Here is a 24,043-nt window from a genome sequence, read left to right on the forward strand (position 1 = left end):
GTGATAAAGCATATATATTCTTACATTATGGATGGACAGGATGTTGTTACATGTCAACGTTGAAGCTTCCATATGAGGTTTTACTATTAAAAGAGGGGTAGCACCGGTCACAGAAATATGTAGCTAGGTTTGAAATTGGATGAAAAGAGACATGGAGACATGTCATAGTCTTCAAGCCTATCATTGAAGGATAAATCTAAGGGAGAAGGGGTGGACTTTTTCCATGGTATGGTGTAACATTTGGGAAGATCCTATTGATAATGTTAGGTATACTTTGAGTCCAGATAGTTCAGATATTATCACTAGGGTTATATATGCATTGAAGAATATAAGGGATGCGTTTGGGAGATCTGAAGGAGGAGAAGTCAGCGAAGTCTTGGTTGCAAGATCAGGTAGGCCAGTAGGGGCAGTGATGGGTTACATTTAATGGCAGCTTTGATAAACACTGTGTGTGATGTTTGTAATTTGTTACTGACCTTTGAGAAAGCTATGTTATTGAGATAGGTTGGAGAGTGATGCCTGGAGACAACACTCAGATGCCGTTGTTGACTGTTCCTGATCTGGATGAAGATGGACAAGAGGGACTGAATGGATAAATATCATTTTTGATGTTTTGATCATTTTTCATTTTATTTTTTTTCAATATTAGGGTGATTTTGTTATGATTTTATGAATCAAAGGGGGGAAATGGGTTAATGTGATTCATACATCATTTATATATCATTTCTTTATTCTTAGTTGATATTGATGTTCAATTTGAAAGTGTTGTTTTGCAAAAGATACTGTTTGGTTTTTCCTTTTCTTCCAGAAGCATTTGGGGGACATGTGGAGATTGAAATACTCAAACAAGGACAATATGAAGGGACAATATGACTGGAGGAGATGAAACAAGGAGGGTGTGGCCGATTCCATCATCAACAATCCATTGGAAGAGGAGACTACGGGGAGATGAAGTGTAGTGGACTACATTCCAGTGTCTGCAATGAAATATAGACATGTGTAATACATAATTTGTGTCATAGCCTTAGGGATTAATTTTTGTAGAAGGATATTTGATGTTATTGAATACATGTGAGGATCTTAGATGTTTTTGTTTATTTCGGTGATGTTTAGGGACAGGGAGTCTAGGCAGGGAGAGGTCCGCTGTAGGGTCCAATGGGTTGACCAGCCTTAGAGTGGATATTTTTTGGATAGGATTTTGTTTGCAGGGGCTTACATGTGTATTTAATTGCATCATAGTTTCAAATGCATTTACATTGTTTATGAGCTAATCGGGAGTACCGAGGTGGTTGCCTGGGGCAGAGGGACCGTGAGATAATTTTACTGTCTTGATTGATGGATGGATAACGAAGGTTGCCGGACAGTTTTTCGCTCTTACACTCCATAAAGATTTGTTCATATTTCATAGTAATGTATTCACACTTCATAAACAGTTCTTCATATTTCATAGAAAGGTATATACACTCTAGAGGAAAATGTTTTTTGGTTTAATGTTAAAGATACTCAATAACATAAATTGTCACTTGTCATAATCCTATTCTGTTTGTTTTCGAGACTTTTAGTTCGTCTTGAAGGAGGGATATGTCGTGTATTGAGATTATGACGTTGTTAATGTTTTTAAGTGGAACTGAAAGAATGTTGATTTTAGTATCAAGAGGGAATGTTTTAGTGTAACGCCACATACAACAGACAGGAAGTGTGTTGTAGACAGGGGAGACTGGTGATTGGCCAGAAGAGGGAGCCCATCTTTTTGCATTGTTTATAAGTAGGGGTTAAACGAAGAAGAGAGACAGAGCGGCCATTCTGAGGCGTCGCTCTCCGGATGTCATGACATCTGTCACTTATGCTGAAGCTTGTGATCTGAATAAACCTTATGATCAAAGTTCAGTATGAGCGGACTCCTTTGTTTATCAGCAATAATTGCCACCATTCACCCGATACGACAATGGCCTAGTCAAAGCCCAGACCTCAATCCAATTGAGAATCTGTGGTATGACTTAAAGATTGCTGTACACCAGCGGAACCCATCCAACTTGAAGGGGCTGGAGCAGTTTTGCCTTGAAGAATGGGCAAAAATCCCAGTGGCTAGATGTGCCAAGCTTATAGAGACATACCCCAAGAGACTTGCAGCTGTAATTGATGCAAAAGGTGGCTCTACAAAGTATTGACTTTGGAGGGGTGAATAGTTACGCATGCTCAAGTTTCCAGTTTTTTTTGTCTTATTTATTGTTTGTTTCACAATAGAGACTATTTTGCATCTTCAAGGTGGTAGGCATGTTCTGTAAATCAAATGATACAAACCCCCCCAAAATCCATTTTAATTCCAGGTTGTAAGGCAACAAAATATGAAAAATGCCAAGAGGGTGAATACTTTCGCAAGCCATTGTAGATAGTGTGGTCTACAGCTTATCATGAGGTACTCTACCTCAGGCGAGCAATACCTCGAGACTTCTTTAATATTAGACATCGCGCACCAGCAGTTATTGACAAAGTAAGCATTTCACTGTAATGTCTACACCTGTTGTATTCGGCACATGTGGCAAATAAGATTTGATTTGATTTGAAATATTTCTAAAACTAAAAGCTTTGTATTTGGGACAAATCATTCACTAAACCCTAAACCTCAACTAAATATTGTAATAAATAATGTGGAAATTGAGCAAGTTGAGGTGACTAAACTGCTTGGAGTAACCCTGGATTGTAAACTGTCATGGTCAAAACATATTGATACAACAGTAGCTCAGATGGGGAGAAGTCCATAATAAAGTGCTGCTCTACCTTCTTAAGAGCACTAAAAACAAGGCAGGTCCTACATGTCCTAGTTTTGTCGCACCTGGACTACTGTTCAGTCGTGTGGTCAGGTGCAGTTGGCTCAGAACAGGGAAGCACGGCTGGCCCTTGGATGTACACAGAGAGCTAACATTAATAATATGCATGTCTATCTCTCCTGGCTCAAACTGGAGGAGAGATTGACTTCATCAAATCAAATCAAATTAAATTGTATTTGTCACATGCACCGAATACAACAGGTGTAGACCTTACAGTGAAATGCTTATTTACAAGCCCTTAACCAACAATGCAGTTTTAAGAAGAATATGTGTTAAGAAAGTATTTACTAAAATAAACTGAAGTTTAAAAAAATAGATAAGTAAAAAATAAAAAATAATTAAAGAGCAACATTAAAATAACAGTAGTGAGGCTATATACAGGGGGTACCGGTACAGAGTCAATGTGCGGGGACACAGGTTAGTCGAGGTAATTGAAGTAATATGTACATGTAGGTAAAGGTAAAGTGACTACGCATAGATAATAAACAGAAAGTAGCAGCAGCGTAAAATAGGTGGTGACAATGCAAATAGTCCGGGTAGCCATTCGTTTAGCTGTTCAGGAGTCTTATGGCTTGGGGGTAGAAGCTGTTAAGAAGCCTTTTGGACCTAGACTTGGCGCTCCGGTACCGCTTGCCGTGCAGTAGCTGAGAGAACAGTCTATGACTAGGGTGGCTGGAGTCTTTGGCAATTTTTAGGGCCTTCCTCTGACACTGCCTGGTATAGAGGTCCTGGATGGCAGGAAGCTTGGCCCCAGTGATAATATAATATGCCATTTCGCAGACGCTTTTATCCAAAGCGACTTACAGTCATGCATGCATAATTTTTTTTGTGTATGGGTGGTCCCGGGGATCGAACCCACTACCTTGGCGTTACAAGCGCCGTGCTCTACCAGCTGAGCTACAGAGGACCCCAGCATTTGTGAGAGGTATTGACATGTTGAATGAACCGAGCTGTCTGTTTGAACTACTGCCGCACAGCTCAGACACCCATGCATACCCCACAAGACATGCCACAAGAGGTCCCTTCACATTCCCCAAATCCAGAACAGACTATAGGAGGCGCACAGTGCTACATAGAACCATGACTACATGGAACTCTATTCCACATCAAGTAACTTATGCAAGCAGTAAAATTAGATTTAAAAAACAGATAAAAATACACCTTATGGAACAGCAGGGACTGTGAAGCAACACAACCATAGGCACAGATACATGCATACACACACGTACACATGGATTTTGTATTGTAGATATGTGGTAGTGGTAGTGGTGGAGTAGGGTCCTGAGGGCACACAGTGTGTTGTGAAATCTGTGAATGTATTGTAATGTTTTTACATTGTATAACTGCCTTAATTTTGCAGGACCCCAGGAAAAGTAGCTGCTCGGCACTGATCGATCTACACACATCAGCGAGTGATACCACTGTGCTGTGACAATGCATCTTGATATGGCCTATAATGGAACATAGTGACTACTGTCAAACACATTTTCAATTCTACTGTAACTGTAGAACTGTAGCCTATTCTGTGCTTAACTTTCAGAAACATTAACACTGGAAAAAAAGTTTCGAAAAATGTCAAGGTAGGAGATCCTTCATCGCCTCCAGACCGACCTCCCGCTGGGTTTCTGGTAGACCCTCTGCCCGGCACTTTATGCACTGTGATGAGTTCTGTTCCCACTTTCTCCCACAGGCCTGGCACCCCAGGCTTTTTGCTTCTCATCAGGGTGTTGTAGGAGGAAGTAGTGTAGGACCTTGAGAGCTTCTGGATAGGGCTGAGTGACTGGACTGTTTGAATGGTCCTGTGAATGAGCGAGAGTGTGGGGTAAATCAGTAATCAAGCAATATCAGACTTTCTCTGTATCATTGATCATCAGCCCCCCTAAAAGGTGGTAGGTATACATTCAGAAAAGTAGGCCAATTGTCATAGCAATTCATGTAGTATCCTCACCATTATTACATTTAAGTAATTTAGCAATTGCTCTTATCCAGAGCGACATACAGTTAGTGAGTACATACATTTTCATACTGGCCCCCTGTGGGAAACGAACCCACAACCCTGGTGTTGCAAGCGCCATGCTCTACCAACTGAGCTACAGGGGATACCCCAAAAGACATGTACTTATGGGGGTTATTTGTGAGAATTAAATCTAATGAGGATCTATCTAGATTTTTCACATTTAACCGGGTGGGTTTTATGATTAGCTGGGTTAGATTAAGATCAAGACAAATGTTCTTAAAGTTATCTGAGATAGGTGTCAGCCAGTCCAGGTTAAAGTCACCTAAGACCAACAGTTCAGATGATAGAAAAGGTTTTAAATGCTCAGCTATGATACTAATCGCATCAACTAAAGCAGCAGGAGGCCTATACACTCCAGCAACAAATACATACACGTTTTGGCTCATGGTCACATCTAAAACAAGGATTTCAAATTTCTGGGGTATAGTAATATTAAGAGCACATGATGCCACAAAAGTGGATTTCACATACATCACCCCCCCCCCCCCACCCTCCACCTTTTCTCTGCCTATCACATCTAAAAATGTTGTAATTAGCAATGTCAATGTCCTTATCCATGATTGAATAATTTAACCAAGTCTCTGAGAAAACAAGAATGTCTGTGTTCGTGTAATGCATCCAGATATCGATAAAGTCCATCTTATAAACTTTATCATTAAGTAAGTCAGGAGATTTCATAGGAATAGAAATTAAGTTACCTTCTAAAGAGCTTTTTGGCTCCCCCCTCAGGATAATCAGTCCCTCAGATGGTGTCTAAAAACTCAAACAACTACTTTAACACACTTCTATCAATAAGGCAACCTTAAAAATAAAAACCAAGTATAGTAAAAATCTAAATGCATTTCAAGCTAAAAAGCTACGGCAAAAAAATCTTCCAGCAGTCGACAGGTTCTGTTAGCAAGCTCAAAGAGAGTTCTCTCGTCTCCAAAACCATGCCTCCTTTATACCCTCACTTTTTCTTTCTGCTAACTCATTGAGGCTACCATCTACCCCAATGACGCATCCAGTGGTTAACACCTAATGAGGCCATCGTTCAAAAATGCTTTTTCAGCCCCCATAACTCCCACCTTTTTCTCACCTAAGCAGGATGTCCGCGTCAACCCCTTGACTGCTCTAACCTAGGGATTTCCAAATCCAACTAACTCCCTTAACATACTTAATTACCTTCAACTTTTAAAACAGTAATTTTTCTACATTAACCTTCCTTACTCCGCTCAATTCTAATCTTACTCCAACCAAACTTATTACCCCCCATTACATCTTAAATATCTACCAACTTAAACATTTAATCATTATAACATTTCATTATCAACCTCCTATAGGCCCTAAGGCCTTGTTCCTCTAAGCTTAACAAACATAGTCTATATGCATCGTACCTTAAAGCAAACCACATAATAACATTGTTAACCATTTTACTGCATTACTCTAATCATTTACATTTACATTTTAGTCATTTAGCAGACGCTCTTATCCAGAGCGACTTACAGGAGCAATTAGGGTTAAGTGCCTTGCTCAAGGGCACATTTACGTCATTTAGCAGACGCTCTAGTCCAGAGCGACTCACAAATTGATGCATTCACCCTATAGCCAGTGGGATAACCACTTTACAATTAATTTTTTTTTTTTTTTTTTTTTTGGGGGGGGGGGGGGGGGGGGGGTAGAAGGATTACTTTATCCTATCCCAGGTATTCCTTAAAGAGGTGGGGTTTCAAATGTCTCCGGAAGGTGGTGAGCGACTCCGCTGTGTGTGAGGGGGGGGGGGTAGGGGGGGTAGAAGGATTACTTTATCCTATCCCAGGTATTCCTTAAGGAGGTGGGGTTTCGAATGTCTCCGGAAGGTGGTGAGTGACTCCGCTGTGGGGTGGGGGGGGGGTGGGGGGGGGGTAGAAGGATTACTTTATCCTATCCCAGGTATTCCTTAAAGAGGTGGGGTTTCAAATGTCTCCGGAAGGTGGTGAGCGACTCCGCTGTGTGTGTGGGGGGTGGGGGTAGAAGGATTGCTTTATCCTATCCCAGGTATTCCTTAAAGAGGTGGGGTTTCAAATGTCTCCGGAAGGTGGTGAGTGACTCCGCTGTGGGGTGGGGGGGGGGGGGGGGGGTAGAAGGATTACTTTATCCTATCCCAGGTATTCCTTAAAGAGGTGGGGTTTCAAATGTCTCCGGAAGGTGGTGAGCGACTCTGCTGTGTGTGTGGGGGGTGGGGGTAGAAGGATTGCTTTATCCTATCCCAGGTATTCCTTAAAGAGGTGGGGTTTCAAATGTCTCCGGAAGGTGGTGAGTGACTCCGCTGTCCTGGCGTCGTGAGGGAGCTTGTTCCACCATTGGGGTGCCAGAGCAGCGAACAGTTTTGACTGGGCTGAGCGGGAACTATGCTTCCGCAGAGGAAGGGGAGCCAGCAGGCCAGAGGTGGTTTAACGCAATGCCCTCGTTTGGGTGTAGGGACTGATCAGAGCCCGAAGGTACAGAGGTGCCGTTCCCCTCGCTGCTCCAAAGGCAAGCACCATGGTCTTGTAACGGATGCGAGCTTCAACTGGAAGCCAGTGGAGTGTGTGGAGGAGGGGGGTGACGTGAGAGAACTTGGGAAGGTTGAACACCAGACGGGCTGCGGCATTCACCCTTTAATATCTTCCAGTGTATATTTCCCACTGTTTCCAACCTTTAACATATTTAACCTTTAATAATTATTTTAATAAATTCCCAATTCATTTTTCTTCTTCTTCTTTTCTTTAATCAATTCCCTCTCAACGTTCATTCTTCTTTGTTCTCCGTTTCTGTGTGAAAGTGAAACTACTTCACGAGTGTGTGGGTGGGCATAAGCAAGTGTGTCTCTAAAATGTCACAGAGAACTGGGCCTTAACCTACTACTCTTGTCAGTGTGACTTGTTAAGCAAATGTGTTTACTCCTGGACTTATTTAGGATTGCTGTCTCTAAAATGTCACAGAGAACTGGGCCTTAACCTACTACTCTTGTCAGTGTGACTTGTTAAGCAAATGTGTTTACTCCTGGACTTATTTAGGATTGCTATAACAAAGGGGCTGAATACTTATTAACTCAAGACATTTCAGCTTTTCATTTTTAATACATTTGTAAACATTTTGAAAAACATTATTATGCCTTTTCTACATCTGCCTTTCAGTAAGCAGGAAAGGTTTGTGGATTATACCCACACCAATAAAAAGTCTGATTTTAACTTACTGTATTGGCTGATGTAACTGGATGAAGTTCATGATTATCTGGTCAGATGCCATACTGTGTCCTTCTCCTGCAGGCACCTATCAGTAACAATTTACAGTAACTGCAGTTCATTATTAGCCTACTCAGTCAATAAGCACCAGTCAAAGAGAAGATCTAGCTAAGTTAGCTACAGAAAGTAATGTAGAAATCTCACTTTTCTGAAGCAGGTACCTCTGGCCAGGCCACTTCAACTTGTAGCAGGTTAAGCTAGCATGAGGGACTAACTTACTTCCACTAGCCAGACTGCTAGCTAGACAGTTAACCAGCTTGCTAGCTAGTCAGCAGTAACCTTAGCCGGCTAATGCTAGCTAGCCACGTAGTGCAATCAAACTTTGTTCAGTTGTTGTTGAGTTCGTTCTATTGGCATGCTAACTTCATGATAAGTTAAGCATCTTAGCTAACATTACTATTTTGATCTTCCTGTCACATAAATGTCAAATAATTTCTCTGTGCTGCCGACATTGCAGCTCAACCCGGACTCAAAACACACCAGCTATACACCGTGAATATTATATTAAGGGGCATGTACTTAAAGGTATGAACAAATTTGACACATTTTGTCATTATCTGTTTTCTGTGACTCGATGCCCAATTTGGAAACAATAAACGAGAAAACAAGTTGATATCCAATTTTCATTTTGGTGTTCAACTAGAAAAAATATACAACTATTAATTTCCTTGTTTGACCTTGATGAGATTAATAAAATAGGAATTACCCTTAAACACACGGACCGAATTGCCATATTAGGCATAACTCAATTTCTACCTTTTAAAATATTAATAGTTTTCAGTAATTGTTTTCAGTATCCTAATTTTGTTTTGTTTCAGTGCATGCATTTAACAAGCTTTGGACGAAGGACTTCCACAGGGAACATCTCCAAAGTTCACTCAAAAAGGCAATAGTTCGGAACTGGGTTTGATTTAGTTTTTGTTGTTTTAATTATTAAAATGTTGTTAATTATCTTTTCAACTTCCATTGGTTAATCTATTGCTCAGTTATCACTTGGCTCATGTAAATAATATGATGTAGTTGTCCCTTTAAACATCCTAAGGTCAACGTCCTCATAGTGTTCCCATTTCTCTCATGTAAATGTTGTAGCTACATAAAAATATTAAACAATTTATTTGGGAAATATCCTGTATTTTTTCTCCATTACCATGCTGATGATTTCAAGTTGTATTGGATTACTTTGTTTTATCTGTTAAAGACATTGAATACATGTTGTTTAGAATATTTACTACATTTAGTATATTTAATTTTTTTCTCTGTGTAGTAAGTTAATTTAAAGTTTTGTGACTTGGTTTATGTTCAAACATTTCAATGTTTAACACACAGTAACCAAAAACCTGGTCTAATGTGCATATTCATACTGAGTTTGCAGCAAACAGAATGTTCCGCAAATTTACCGCAACAGTTTGCGACAAAACTAATTTGCATGTGAAAATATGAGCTTGCCACACATTTGTGGCAAATTGGCCAAAGTTTTGCGACAACTGTTTGCCAGAAGACTGTTTTTACGGTAAGGGTAATGAACCTCCACTTAGACATGAAAGGAGGAGAACAATATAAATGGGGTGGAGATGATCTTTCAACCTTTATTTGCACAAATTTCAACAAAGCCTTACATGAAAACACCCGTCATTTTATCTGTTGTATACTTCAAGAACATGGGGTATCCTCCCCTAGTTAGCATGGTTGGGGTCGATTCAGAATTTAGTTGCAAATTGCTCTTGAATTTCAATTAAACTCTTGAATTTGAATTGCACACGCCTTACAGGAAGCAGAATTTGAATTGAATTTGAATCGAAGGTCTAATTTAATTAAAATGTGTAATTTAGTCTACACTTCACTATACAAATGTTTATTTTCACATTGCGTATAGATGGTTACCAATACTCTGAAAATATTCAGACCCCTTGACTTTTTCCACTTTGTTACGTTACGAATAGTTTTTTTCCCTCATCAATCTACACACAATACCCCATAATGACAACGCAAAAACAGAAATGTTTGCAAATGTATTACAAATAAAAAACTGAAATATCAGATGTACATAAGTATTCAGACCCTTTACTCAGTACTTTGTTGAAGGACCTTTGGCAGCGATTACAGCATCGAGTCTTCTTGGGTATGACGCTACAAGCTTGGCACACCTGTTTTTGGGGAGTTTCTCCCATTATTCTCTGCAGATCCTCTCAAGCTCTGTCAGGTTGGATGGGGAGTGTTGCTGTACAGCTATTTTCAGGTCTCTCCAGAGATGTTCGATCGGGTTCAAGTCCGGGCTCTGGCTGTGCCACTCAAGGACATTCAGAGACTTGTCCCGAAGCCATCCCTGCGTTGTCTTGGCTGTGTGCTTTGGGTCGTTGTCCTGTTGGAAGGTGAACCTTCGCCCCAGTCTGAGGTCCTTAGCGCTCTGGAGCAGGTTTTCATCAAGGATCTCTCTGTACTTTGCTCCGTTCATCTTTTCCTCGATCCGGACTAGTCTCCTAGTCCCTGCCACTCAAACCCCCCACAGCATGATGCTGCCACCACCATGCTTCACTGTAGGAACGGTGGGCTGTCATGTGCCTTTTACTGAGGAGTGGCTTCCATCTGGCCACTCTACCATATAGACCTGATTGGTGGAGTGCTGCAGAAATGGGAGACCCTTCCAGAAGGACAACCATCTCCACAGAGGAACTGTGCAGCTCTGTCAGAGTGACCATCGTGTTCTTGGTCACCTCCCTGACCAAGGCCCTTCTCTCCCGATTGCTCAGTTTGGCCGGGCAGCCAGCTCTAGGAAGAGTCTTTGTGGTTCCAAACTTTTTCCATTTAAGAATGATGGAGGCCACTGTGTTCTTGGGGACCTTCAATGCTGCAGAAATGTTTTGGTACCTTCCCCAGATCTGTGCTTCGACACAATCCTGTCTCCGAGCTCTACGGATAATTCCTTTGACCTCATGGCTTGGTTTTTGTTCTGACATGCACTGTCAACTGTGAGACCTTATATAGACCTTATATGTGCCTTTCCAAATCATGTCCAATCAATTGAATTTGCCACAGGTAGACTCCAATCAAGTTGTAGAAACATCTCAAGGATGATCAATGGAAACAGGATGCACCTGAGCTCAATTTTTCGAGTCTCATAGCAAAGGGTCTGAATACTTATGTAAATAAGGTATTTTTGTATTATCATTTTTTATACATTTCCAAAAATTATTACAAACCTGTTTTCGCTTCGTCATTATCGGGTATTGTGTGTAGATTGATTATTATTTATATATTTTTAAATCCATTTTAGAATAAGGTTGTAACGTAACAACATTTGGAAAATGTCAAGGGGTCTGCATACTTTCCAAATGTTCTGTATATCATATGAAACATCACCCTGATCTTCAAAGTGAATGCTAAGGTTTTGAGGTTCTTCAGATTATATTTGTTGGCTGTCATTGTCCTTTATGAGAATTCCTCTGGAAGTGCTGATGAGGGTATTGTTTTAACCTACTTGAGAGATTACAAATTAAATAGCTGATGACCTTTCCAATCTAAACTGTTAACCAACAGTCAATTGTTAACTCAAGGTTGTGGCTTTTGAGGGAATGGTTATTTGAAATAGTGAGGGAGTCCATGACCAATGTAAAGTTGATCAAAGGAAAGAAAATGCTGGTGTTTGTTTTGCATACAATTAAATAGATTAGGTATGATTAATTTAACAACACAGAGCATGTATCCATGTGTATAACATTTTAATGGAGTGTGTAGTATGTGTTCATGGGGCATAGAAAGAGAAACCTCACATTTATATAAGGCAGTTTATTTCAATATAAAACACAAGAGAGTCAGGAAATACCATAGCAGTTATACAGTTATTTAAAGCAAAATCATGTATAAAATAGACAAAAGCACTTGCAGCAAAATAACATGCATACTAAGATTGGGGAGAAAAAAGGGGTACTTTTCTTTACAGAAAATATGATTATACAGTACATTCGGAAAGTATTCAGACCCAAACCAGATGGGATGGCGTATCACTGCAGAATGCTGTGGTAGCCATGCTGGTTAAGTGTGCTTGAATTCTAAATAAATCACAGACAGTGTCACCAGCAAAACACCATCACACCTCCTGCTCAATGCTTCACGGTGGAAACTACAGACAGGTGTGTGCCTTTCCAAATCATGTCCAATCAATTGAATTTGCCACAGGTAGACTCCAATCAAGTTTTAGAAACATCTCAAGGATGATCAATGGAAACAGGATGCACCTGAGCTCAATATCGAGTCTCATGGCAAAGGGTCTGAATCCTTACGTATATAATGTATTTCTGTTTTTATTTTTAATACATTTGTACACAAAAAAATAATATTATGGGATGTTGTGTGTAGATTGATGAGTAAACAAATAATGTAATCCATTTTAGAATAAGGCTGTAAAGTAACAAAATGTGGGAAAAGTGAAGGGGTCTGAATACTTTCAGAATGGACTGTATATACAATACAGTACCAGTCAAAAGTTTGGACACCTACTCATTCAAGGGTTTTTCTTAATGTTTTACTATTTTCTACATTGTAGAATAGTAGTGAAGACATCAAAACTATGAAATAACACACATGGAATCATCTAGTAACCAAAAAAAAGTGTTAAAACAAATCCAAATATATTTTATATTTGAGTTTCTTCAAAGTAGCCACCCTTTGCCTTGATGACAGCATTTTTTCACACTCTTGGCATTCTCTCAACCAGCTTCACCTGGAATGCATTTCAATTAACAGGTGTGCCTTCTTAAAAGTTAAGTTGTGGAATTACTTTCCTTCTTAACGGGTTTGAGCCAATCAGTTGCGTTGTGACAAGGTAGGGGTGGCATACAGAAAATAGCCCTATTTGTTAAAAGACCAAGTCCATATTATGGCAAGAACAGCTCAAATAAGCAAAGAGAAACGACAGTCAATCATTACTTTAAAACATGAAGGTCAGTCAATCCGGAAAATTTCAAGATCTTTGAACGTTTCTTCAAGTGCAGTTGCAAAAATCATCAAGCGCTTTGATGAAACTGGCTCTGATGAGGACCGGCACAGGGCAGGAAGACCCAGAGTTACCTCTGCTGCAGAGGATAAGTTCATTAGTTACCAGCCTCAGAAATTGCAGCCCAAATAAATGCTTCAGAGTTCAAGTAACAGACACATCTCAACATCAACTATTCAGAGGAGACAGTGTGAATCAGGCCTTCATGGTCAAATTGCTGCAAAGAAACCACTACTAAAGGACACCAATAATAAGAAGAGACTTGCTTGGGCTAAGAAACACAAGCAACGGACATTAGACCGGTGGAAATCTGTCCTTTGGAGATTTTTGGTTCCAACCGTCGTGTCTTTGTGAGACGCAGAGTAGGTGAACGGATGATCTCCGCATGTGTAGTTCCCACCGTGAAGCATTGAGGATGAGGCGTGATGGTGTTTTGCTGGTGACACTGTCTGTGATTTATTTAGAATTCAAGGCACACTTAACCAGCATGGCTACCACAGCATTCTGCAGCGATACGCTTAGTGGGACTATCATTTGTTTTTCAACAGGACAATGACCCAATACCTCCAGGCTGTGTAAGGGCTATTTTACCCAGAAGGAGAGTGATGGAGTGCTGCATCAGATGACCTAGCCTCCACAATCACCCGACCTCTAACCAATTGAGACGGTTTGGGATGAGTCAGACGTCAGAGTGAAGGAAAAGCAGCCAACAAGTCCTCACATATGTGGGAACTCCTTCAAGACTGTTGGAAAAGCATTCCAGGTGAAGCTGGTTGAGAGAATGCCAAAAGCGTGCAAAGCTGTCATCAAGGCAAAGGGTGGCTACTTTGAAGAATCACAAATATAAAAATATTTGTGATTCTTTTTTGGTTACTACATGATTCCATATGTGTTATTTCATAGTTTGGATGTCTTCACTATTATTCCACAAGGTAGAAAATAGTAAAAATAAAGAAAAACCCTTTAATGAATAGGTGTGTCCAAACTTTTGACTGGTACTGTATTTACATACATACATACATACATACAGACATACAGACATACAGACGTCATCATGTCTCAATAGCAAATAGGGTACTAATCTATTTGCAAAGCTTTGAGGAAAGGAACAAAAAAAAGTATTGTTGTACAAAATAAGGAGAAATTTCAACATTGACAATATTTTTGCATTAACCAAGTGTAATTAAGCTAAATAACACTCTGTTTCACTACTCCTCAAGCAACATATATAAAATCGATAGTCTAGCATAGAACTTTGAGCATGGTAGTCTTGTAGAGTAGGTATGAACCAAAGTAATGAAAGCAGTGCAATGGGTTCTGGAAGAGACTATTTGTCGTCACCCTCAAGTGTCTTTTTAACGCGTGGCACGAGGAACATCCTGCCATCGGAGGTCTGCTGGAGGGAGTAGTCACTGGGACAGTAGGGCTTCCCCTCCTCGTCTCTCAGCAGACTGAACACCTCCAGGTACAGACTCCCCAGCTGCTCCTTTAGCTCCTTCAGACTGCCGTCCATCTGGGCCCTCTCCCTGAGCAAGCGCTCCTTCTTGTCGCGCAGGGCGTCAAGCTCCCCCTCCAGGCCCGAGATGCTCTCCATCTTGCGCTTGCGGCAGTTCTGGGCTGCCACCTTGTTCTTTCCCCGTCGGCGGATGTCTCGGACCAGGACTAGCTGGGCCTCGTTAAGCTGGTGCTTGGACATAAGGTCATTGAAGTCGTCCACAGGCAGGTTGATAATGAGCTCCACAGCAAAGGGGATCCCCAGGGCCTTGGCCCGGTGTTCGTCTCTGGACAGACGGGACTGGCGGCCTGCAGAGCGCCTCCTCGGCTTATCTTTGGTGAAGGGGCGCAGTTTGTGGCCGTTGCCCTCTACGAGCTCACTTTTTGTGCAGGGTAGGCTGTTTGCCGGAAGATGCGATGATGGATCGTCGTTGTAAGTGGAGGACTGTTGTTCTTCTCCATGGAGAGACAGTGAGAACATATCTCTGTACTCAGACTGGTTGCTGCCTGGGTTGCTGTCCATCTCCTCCAGGTCTGAGTCGCTGTATCCCATAGCACCATCGTCCTGATGGGATTTCCTAGGCGAGCTGACATTGGGGCTTGTATCCATTGACAGACCGGAGTCAGAGTCAGGGAACTCTGTAGCAGTCTTGTGTCCATCGGTCAGGGAAAATTGGGGGACATGTATTTCTGACGGTTCCAGGGGTTTGTGTCTCACTTCCTCCAGTGGGTAGGCCTCATTGGAAGTACAGGGTAACATGGGGGAGCTTGGTTTTGTGTTTGAGGGGTCAGTGTAGAACAGCTCACAGAGGCTGTCTGTGGTGTAGGTTGCGTTGAGCTCCGGGGCTTTCAGAGTCATTTGGTTGAGGTTGTCAGGGGGAACCATCCCATTGAAGCTGTTGATGAGTGGGACGGGTGGTGTAGTATCTACGTTTGTGACCAAGCCTGGGAGCTCAGGCAAGTAGAAGCTGTAGTTAGGGTCCTGCACCACTAGGGGCATGCTTGTGCTGGTACAGCCATTCTGATCCAGGATCTCTGATGCTTGCATATTTAGGCACTGCTGTTGAAAATAGAGGAAATCAAAGAATTAGAAAACAGTCAGTGACCTATGTACATTGTAGCATATTTTAGTATATTGAAAGGTGATACTGTTAATTTCATGTTTTCATTATCATAGTAAAAACAAGACACTTGTATCTCTAGTGGGCAACCCTTATAAACAATGGGTAAAATGATTATCTAAAATTGGATAGCATTGCCATTCTAGTTCAAGACTATGTACAGTCATGGCTGAAAATTGCTTTCTATTGATGTGGAAAATGTAGTCCTTATACTAATCAAAAAATCAAAATTATTTCAGAATTTTTTTAGAATTAAGATACTTTATTACAAATAGACAAAAGCCGAGATGATTTGCAAAGCATCTCACGTCTACCTCTCAGCTCTCCGTTTATATCGTCATATTCACATACATCTTAGCATAAAGCCCCTCCCTCTTGGGTTCCCCCACCACCATCCTCAGTTTCCCCCTCTCTACCGCTCCGCCCACTTCCTTTGTCTATGATAGCGGCTAAATTTGACTTTTATTCAGTTTAGAATCAATAGTAGTACAATCAATCAAGCCCTTGTCATGCAAAAATAATCATGTTCAGTTTAAACTCTGTTCAACCCCGGCTCACCCTGGCTTGACCTGAAGATTGATTGTTGGACATGACAGGTCCACACTCAATCTCTCAAACATAACCAAACTCAACTCCTCTCTCCCCTCCAGTCATGCTGTATTTACTCATGATTAGTCTGAACGCTGTTCAACTCTGACTCTGCTCTCAGGACTTTGTTTGAGGAGAGAGGCAAAAGGCAACAGTCTGGTTTCAGTCTCTGATAAGGTAGGACAGCCATGGATTAGGTAAGAGCGAGGAATTCGACCCGAGGTCTGATCCCCACTTAATACACACAAACCCAGCGAAAGGAACCAATCAAGTTCCTGCCCAGCAACAGAGAGCACCCATGCCCAATTCCGATTCCATGTTTGTCATGTGTGATTAACTTTGTTTATCCAATTGTTTACTGAAAAATCTTCATCATTATTTGGATCAATACTATCATGATGAATTAATTACATTTTATGTGTGTCAAATCACCAGTTGGCAACCCTTAATTTACACAAACAAACATTACAATAATTCACAGTGATAATTCTGTGATAATTCTTCCGGTGTTCTGAGCAGTGCACATCACATAGATGAAAAATAAATCAATACATCTACACACAATACCCCATAATGACAAAGCAAAAACAGGTTTTTAGATTACAAATAAAAAACTGAAATATACATTTACATACACTACCAGTAAAAAGTTTGGACACACCTACTCATTCAAGGGTTCTTCTTTATTTTTCCTATTTTTTACATTGCAAAATAATAGCAAAGACATCAAAACTATGAAACAACACATATGGAATCATGTAGTAAACAAAAAAGTTTTCAACAAATCTAAATATATTTTATATTTGAGATTCTTCAAATAGCCACTCTTTGCCTTGATGACAGCTTTGCACACCCTTGGCATTCTCTCAACCAGCTTCATGAGGTAGTCACCTGGAATGCATTTCAATTAACAGCTGTGCCTTCTTAAAAGTTAATTTGTGGAATTTATTTCCTTCTTAATGCGTTTGAGCCAATCAGTTGTGTAGTGACAAGGTAGGGGGGTACACAGAAGATAGCCCTATTTGGTAAAATACCATATTATAGCAAGAACAGCTCACATAAGCAAAGAGAAACAACAGTCCATCATCACTTTAAGACATTAAGGTCAGTCAATATAGAACATTAAGAACTTTGAACGTTTTTTCAAGCGCAGTCGCAAAAACCATCAAGCGCTATGATGAAACTGGTTCGCCACAACGTAGAAAATAGTAAAAATAAAGAAAAACCCTTGAATGAGTAGGTGTGTCCAAACTTTTGACTGGTACTGTAAATATTCAGACCCTTTACTCAGTACTTTGTTGAAGCACCTTTGGTAGCGATTACAGCCTCGATTCTTCTTGGGTATGACGCTACAAGCTTGGCAGACCTGTATTTGGGGAGTTTCTCCGCAGATCCTCTCAAGCACTGTCAGGTTGGATGGGGAGTGTCACTGCACAGCTATTTTCAGATCTATCACAGAGATGTTTGATCGGGTTCAATTCCGGGCTCTGGCTGGGCCACTCAAGGACATTCAGGGACTAGTCCCGAAGCCACCCCTGCATTGTCTTGGCTGTATGCTTAGGGTCGTTGTCCTGTTGGAAGGTTAACCTTCGCTCCAGTCTGAGGTCCTGAGCGCTCTGGAGCAGGTTTTCATCAAGGAGCTCTCTGTACTTTGCTCTGTTCAACTTTCCCTCGATCCTGACAAGTCTCCCAGTCTCTGCCGCTGAAAAATATCACCACAGCAAGATGCTGCCACCACCATGCTTCACCGTAGGGATGGTGCATGGTTTCCTCCAGACGTGACGCTTGGCATTCAGGCCAAATAGTTCAATCTTGGTTTCATCAGACCAGAGATACTTGTTTCTCATGATCTGAGAGTCTTTAGGTACCTTTTGGCAAACTCAAAGTGGGCGGTCTTGTGTCTTTTACTGAGGAGTGGCCACTCTACCATAAAGGCCTGATTGGTGGAGTGCTGCAGAGATGGTTGTCCTTCTGGAAGGTTCTCCCATCTCCACAGAGGAACTCTGGAGCTCTGTCAGAGTGACCATCGGGTACTTGGTCACCTCCCTGACCAAGGACCTTCTCCCCCGATTACTCAGTTTGGCCGGGCGGCCAACTCTACGAAGAGTCTTGGTGGTTCCAAACTTCATCCATTTAAGAATGATGGAGGCCACTGTGTTCTTGGGGACCTTCAATGCTGTAGAAATGTTTTGGTACCCTTCACCAGATCTGTGCCTCGACACAATCCTGTCTCGGAGCTCTACGGACAATTCCTTCGACCTCATGGCTTGGTTTTTGCTCTGACATGCACTGTCAACTGTGGAGCCTTATATAGACAGGTGTGTGCCTTTCCAATCAATTGAATTTACCACAGGTGGACTCCAATCAAGTTGCAGAAACATCTCAAGGATGATCAAAGGAAACAGGATGTACCTGAGAAAAATGTTGAGTCTCATAGCAAAGGGTCTGAATACTTACGTAAATAAGGTTTTAATTTTCTAGCATGAAATTCTAAAAACCTGTTTTTCGCTTTGTCATTATGTGGTATTTTGTGTAGATGAGATTTAATCCATTTTAATAATAACCAAATGTGGAAAAAGTCTAGGAGTCTAAATACTTTCTGAATGCACTGTATATGTAAATGTATTATTTTTCCGTACTCTCCTGATATATTATGGCTCCCTGACAATCAGCCAGTTTGAAACATCTACTCACATGAACTTACTTATATATCCTTGTTTAACCCTTGTGTTAGTGAACCTATGAATCCTGGGAGACCAGGGAATATGTATGGAAACCCTGTGTGTTCTGGAACGTGCAGACACCCTCCATCCTCCATCCAGGATGTCATGGAAACTCCGGCCATGTTTCCTCACCACATTCCCACACCGAGCGTGTCCTTTCTGACCCGGCTCGCATTGAGATTCTTCAAATAGCCACCCATTGCCTTGATGACAGCTTTGCACACTCCTTGATGATATTTTTGGCCTTCCTGTGACATCGGGTGCTGAGGTGTCTTGGAGGGTGGGTAGTTTGCCCCCGATAATGCGTTCGGCAGACCGCACCATCCTCTGGAGAGCCCTGCAGTTGCGGGCAGTGCAGTTGCCAGGCGGTGATACAGCCCAACAGGATGCTCTCAATTGTGCATCTGTAAAAGTTTGAGGGTTTTAGGTGCCAATACATTTTTTCAGCCTCCTGAGGTTGAAGAGGCTCTGTTGAGCCTTCATCACCACACTGTCTGCGTGGGTGGACCATTTCAGTTAGTCAGTGATGTGTACGACAAGGAACTTGAAGCTTTCCACCTTCACTGCGGTCCCGTCGATGTGGATAGAGGGGTGCACCCTCTGCTGTTTCCTTTAGTCCAAAACAAGATTCAACAACAGACATAAACTGAACAAGTTCCACAGACATGTGACTAACAGAAATTTAATAATGTGTCCCTGAACAAAGGGGGGTAGGGGGGGTCAAAAAGTAACAGTCAGTATGCAGTGCATCTCCTACTCATGGACTGCACCAGATTTGCCAGTTCTTGCTGTGAGATGTTACCCCACTCTTCCACCAAGGCACCTGCAAGTTCCCAGACATTTCTGGGGGGGAATGGCCCTAGCCCTCACCCTCCGATCCAACAGGTCCTAGACGTCCTCAATGGGATTGAGATCCTGGCTCTTCGCTGGCCATGGCAGAACACTGACATTCCTGTCTTGCAGGAAATCACGCACAGAACGAGCATTATGGCTGGTGGCACTGTCATAATGGAGGGTCATGTCAGGATGAGCCTGCAGGAAGGATACCACATGAGGGAGGAGGATGTCTTCCTTGTAACGCCAGATTGCCTGCAATGACAACAAGCTCAGTCCGATGATGCTGTGACACACCACCCCAGACCATGAAAAAAAAATGTATGCACTCACTGTAAGTCGCTCTGGATAAGAGCGTCTGCTAAATTACTAAAATTTTTTAAATGTAATGACGGACCCTCCACCTCCAAATCGATCCCGCTCCAGAGTACAGGCCTCGGTGTAACACTCATTTCTTCGATGATAAATGTGACTCTGACCATCACCCCTTGTGAGACAAAACCGCGACTCGTCAGTGAAGAGCACTTTTTGCCAGTCCTGTCTGGTCCAGCGACGGTGGGTTTGTACCCATAGGCGACATTGTTGCCGGTGATGTCTGGTGAGGACCTGCCTTATAACAGGCCTACAAGCCCTCAGTCCAGCCTTTCTCAGCCTATTGTGGACAGTCTGAGCACTGATGGAGGGATTGTACGTTCCTGGTGTAACTCGGGCAGTTGTTGTTGCCATCCTGTACCTGTCCCGCAGGTGTGATGTTCGGATGTACCAATCCTGTGCAGGGTTGTTACACATGGTCTGCCACTGCGAGGACGATTAGCTGTCTGTCCTGTCTCCCTGTAGCACTGTCTTACAGTACGGACATTGCAATTTATTGCCCTGGCCTCATCAGCAGTCCTCATGCCTCCTTGCAGCATGCCTAAGGCACGTTCACACAGATGAGCAGGGACCCTGGTCATCTTTCTTTTTTAGTTTTTCAGAGTCAGTAGAAAGGCCTCTTTAGTGTCCTAAGTTTTCATAACTGTGACCTTAATTTCCTACCATCTGTAAGCTGTTAGTGTCTTAACGACCGTTCCACAGGTGCAAGTTCATTAATTGTCTTCCACCAGAACGTTTTGATCCTCCAAAAAGGTAATTAACCTACTGTTGAGGATGGATGAATATAATTTATAGATTTTACCTAGTAAACTTACAGTGCCTTGCAAAAGTATTCATCCCCCTTGCCGTTTTTCCTATTTTGTTGCATTACAACCTGTAATTTAATTTTAAAAAATTGGATTGAATGTAATGGACATACACAAAATAGTCCAAATTGGTGAAGTGAAATGAAAAATTTACTTCACATAATTCTAAAAAATTAATAACGGAAAAGTGGTGCGTACATACAGTGGGGAGAACAAGTATTTGATACACTGCCGATTTTGAAGGTTTTCCTACTTACAAAGCATGTAGAGGTCTGTAATCTTTATCATAGGTACACTTCAACTGTGAGAGACGGGATCTAAAACAAAAATCCAGAAAATCACATTGTATGATTTTAAAGTAATAATTTGCATTTTATTGCAAGACACAAGTATTTGATCACCTACCAACCAGTAAGAATTCCAGCTCTCACAGACCTGTTAGTTTTTCTATAAGAAGCCCTCCTGTTCTCCACTCATTACCTGTATTAACTGCACCTGTTTGAACTCGTTACCTGTATAAAAGACACCTGTCCACACACTCAATCAAACAGACTCCAACCTCTCCACAATGGTCAAGACCAGAGAGCTGTGTAAGGACATCAGGGATAAAATTGTAGACCTGTACAAGGCTGGGATGGGCTACAGGACAATAGGCAAGCAGCTTGGTGAGAAGTCAACAACTGTTGGCGCAATTATTAGAAAATGGAAGAAGTGTAAGATGACGCTCAATCACCCTCGGTCTGGGGCTCCATGCAAGATCTCAACTCGTGGGGCGTCAATGATCATGAGGAAGGTGAGGGATCAGCCCAGAACAACACGGCAGGACCTGGTCAATGACCTGAAGAGAGCTGGGACCACAGTCTCAAAGAAAACCATTAGTAACACACTACGCCATCATTAATTAAAATCCTGCAGCGCACGCAAGGTCCCCCTGCTCAAGCCAGCGCATGTCCAGGCCCGTCTGAAGTTTGCCAATGACCATCTGGATGATCCAGAGGAGGAATGGGAGAAGGTCATGTGGTCTGATGAGACAAAAATAGAGCTTTTTGGTCTAAACTCCACTCGCCGTGTTTGGAGGAAGAAGAAGGATGAGTACAACCCCAAGAACACCATCCCAACCGTGAAGCATGGAGGTGGAAATATCATGCTTTGGGGATGCTTTTCTGTAAAGAGTACAGAACGACTGCACCGTATTGAGGGGAGGATGGATGGGGCCATGTATCGCGAGATCTTGGCCAACAACCTCCTTCCCTCAGTAAGAGCATTGAAGATGGGTCGTGGCTGGGTCTTCCAGCATGACAACGACCCGAAACACACAGCCAGGGCAACTAAGGAGTGGCTCCATAAGAAGCATCTCAAGGTCCTGGAGTGGCCTAGCCAGTCTCTAGACCTGAACCCAATAGAAAATCTTTGGAGGGAGCTGAAAGTCCGTATTGCCCAGCGACAGCCCCGAAACCTGAAGGATCTGGAGAAGGTCTGTATGGAGGAGTGGGCCAAAATCCCTGCTGCAGTGTGTGCAATCCTGGTCAAGACCTACAGGAAACGTATGATCTCTGTAATTGCAAACAAAGGTTTCTGTACCAAATATTAAGTTCTGCTTTTCTGATGTATCAAATACTTATGTCATGCAATAAAATGCAAATTAATTACTTAAAAATCATACAATGTGATTTTCTGGATTTTTGTTTTAGATTCCGTCTCTCACAGTTGAAGTGTACCTATGATAAAAATTACAGACCTCTACATGCTTTGTAAGTAGGAAAACCTGCAAAATTGGCAGTGTATCAAATACTTGTTCTCCCCACTGTATGTATTCATCCCCTTTGCTATGAAGCCCCTAAATAAGATCTGGTGCAACCAATTACCTTCAGAAGTCACATAATTATTTAAATAAAGTCCACCTGTGTGCAATCTAAGTGTCACATGATCTGTCATATGATCTCAGTATATATACACACCTGTTCTGAAAGGCTCCAGAGTCTGCAACACCACTAAGTAAGGGACACCACCAAGCAAGCGGCACCATGAAGACCAAGGAGTTCTCCAAACAGGTCAGGGACATAGTGGTCAGGGTTGTGTTATAAAAAAATATCAGAAACTTTGAACATCCCACGGAGCACCATTAAATCCATTGTTTAAAAAATGGAAAGAATATGGCACCACAACAAACCTGCCAAGAGAGGGCCGCCCACCAAAATTCACGGACCAGGCAAGGAGGGCATTAATCAGAGAGGCAACAAAGAGACCAAAGATAACCCTGAAGGACTTGCAACGCTCCACAGCGGAGATTGGAGTATCTGTCCATAAGACCACTTTAAGCCGTACACTCCACAGAGCTGGGCTTTACGGAAGAGTGGCCAGAAAAAAGCCATTGCTTAAAGAAAAAAATAAGCAAACATGTTTGGTGTTTGCCAAAAGGCATTTGGAAGACTCCCCAAACATATGGAAGAAGGTATTCTGGTCAGATGAGACTAAAATGGAGCTTTTTGGGAATCAAGGAAATCGCTATGTCTGGCGCAAACCCAACACCTCTCATCACACGAGAACACCATCCCCACAGTGAAGCATGGTGGTGGCAGCATCATGCTGTGGGGATGTTTTTCCATCAGCAGGGACTGGGAAACTGGTCAGAATTGAAGGAATGATGGATGGTGCTAAATGCAGAGAAATTCTTGAGGGAATCCTGTTCCAGTCTTCCATAGATTTGAGACTGGGACGGAGGTTCACCTTCCAGCAGGACAATGACCCTAAGCATACTGCTAAAGCAACACTCGAGTGGTTTAAGGGGAAACATTTAAATGTCTTGGAATGGCCTAGTCAAAGCCCAGACCTCAATCCAATTGAGAATCTGTGGTATGACTTAAAGATTGCTGTACACCAGTGGAACCCATCCAACTTGAAGGAGCTAGAGCAGTTTTGCCTTGAAGAATGGGCAAAAATCCCAGTGGCCAGATGTGCCAAGCTTATAGAGACATACCCCAAGAGAGACTTGCAGCTGTAATTGCTGCAAAAGGTAGCTCAACAA

At 42.2% G+C, this 24,043-nt stretch overlaps 1 protein-coding gene across 1 annotated transcript in view; it reads right to left on the bottom strand.

Annotated features, from left to right (window-relative positions):
• Nucleotides 1-14,029: 14,029 nt before the first annotated feature.
• The window catches only part of LOC311112330 (nuclear factor erythroid 2-related factor 2-like), a 34,369-nt gene continuing 24,355 nt past the window's right edge, over nucleotides 14,030-24,043 (bottom strand). The window contains exon 5 of the mRNA XM_084155392.1: nucleotides 14,030-15,634. Within this exon, the coding sequence (XP_084011518.1) occupies nucleotides 14,408-15,634 (1,227 nt within the window). The 3' untranslated portion in view covers nucleotides 14,030-14,407. The remainder of the gene's footprint in view (nucleotides 15,635-24,043) is intronic.

Source organism: Coregonus lavaretus (genome assembly GCF_964263955.1).
Source record: "Coregonus lavaretus genome assembly, chromosome: 38".
In the NCBI taxonomy this organism is placed as follows: Eukaryota; Metazoa; Chordata; class Actinopteri; order Salmoniformes; family Salmonidae; genus Coregonus; species Coregonus lavaretus.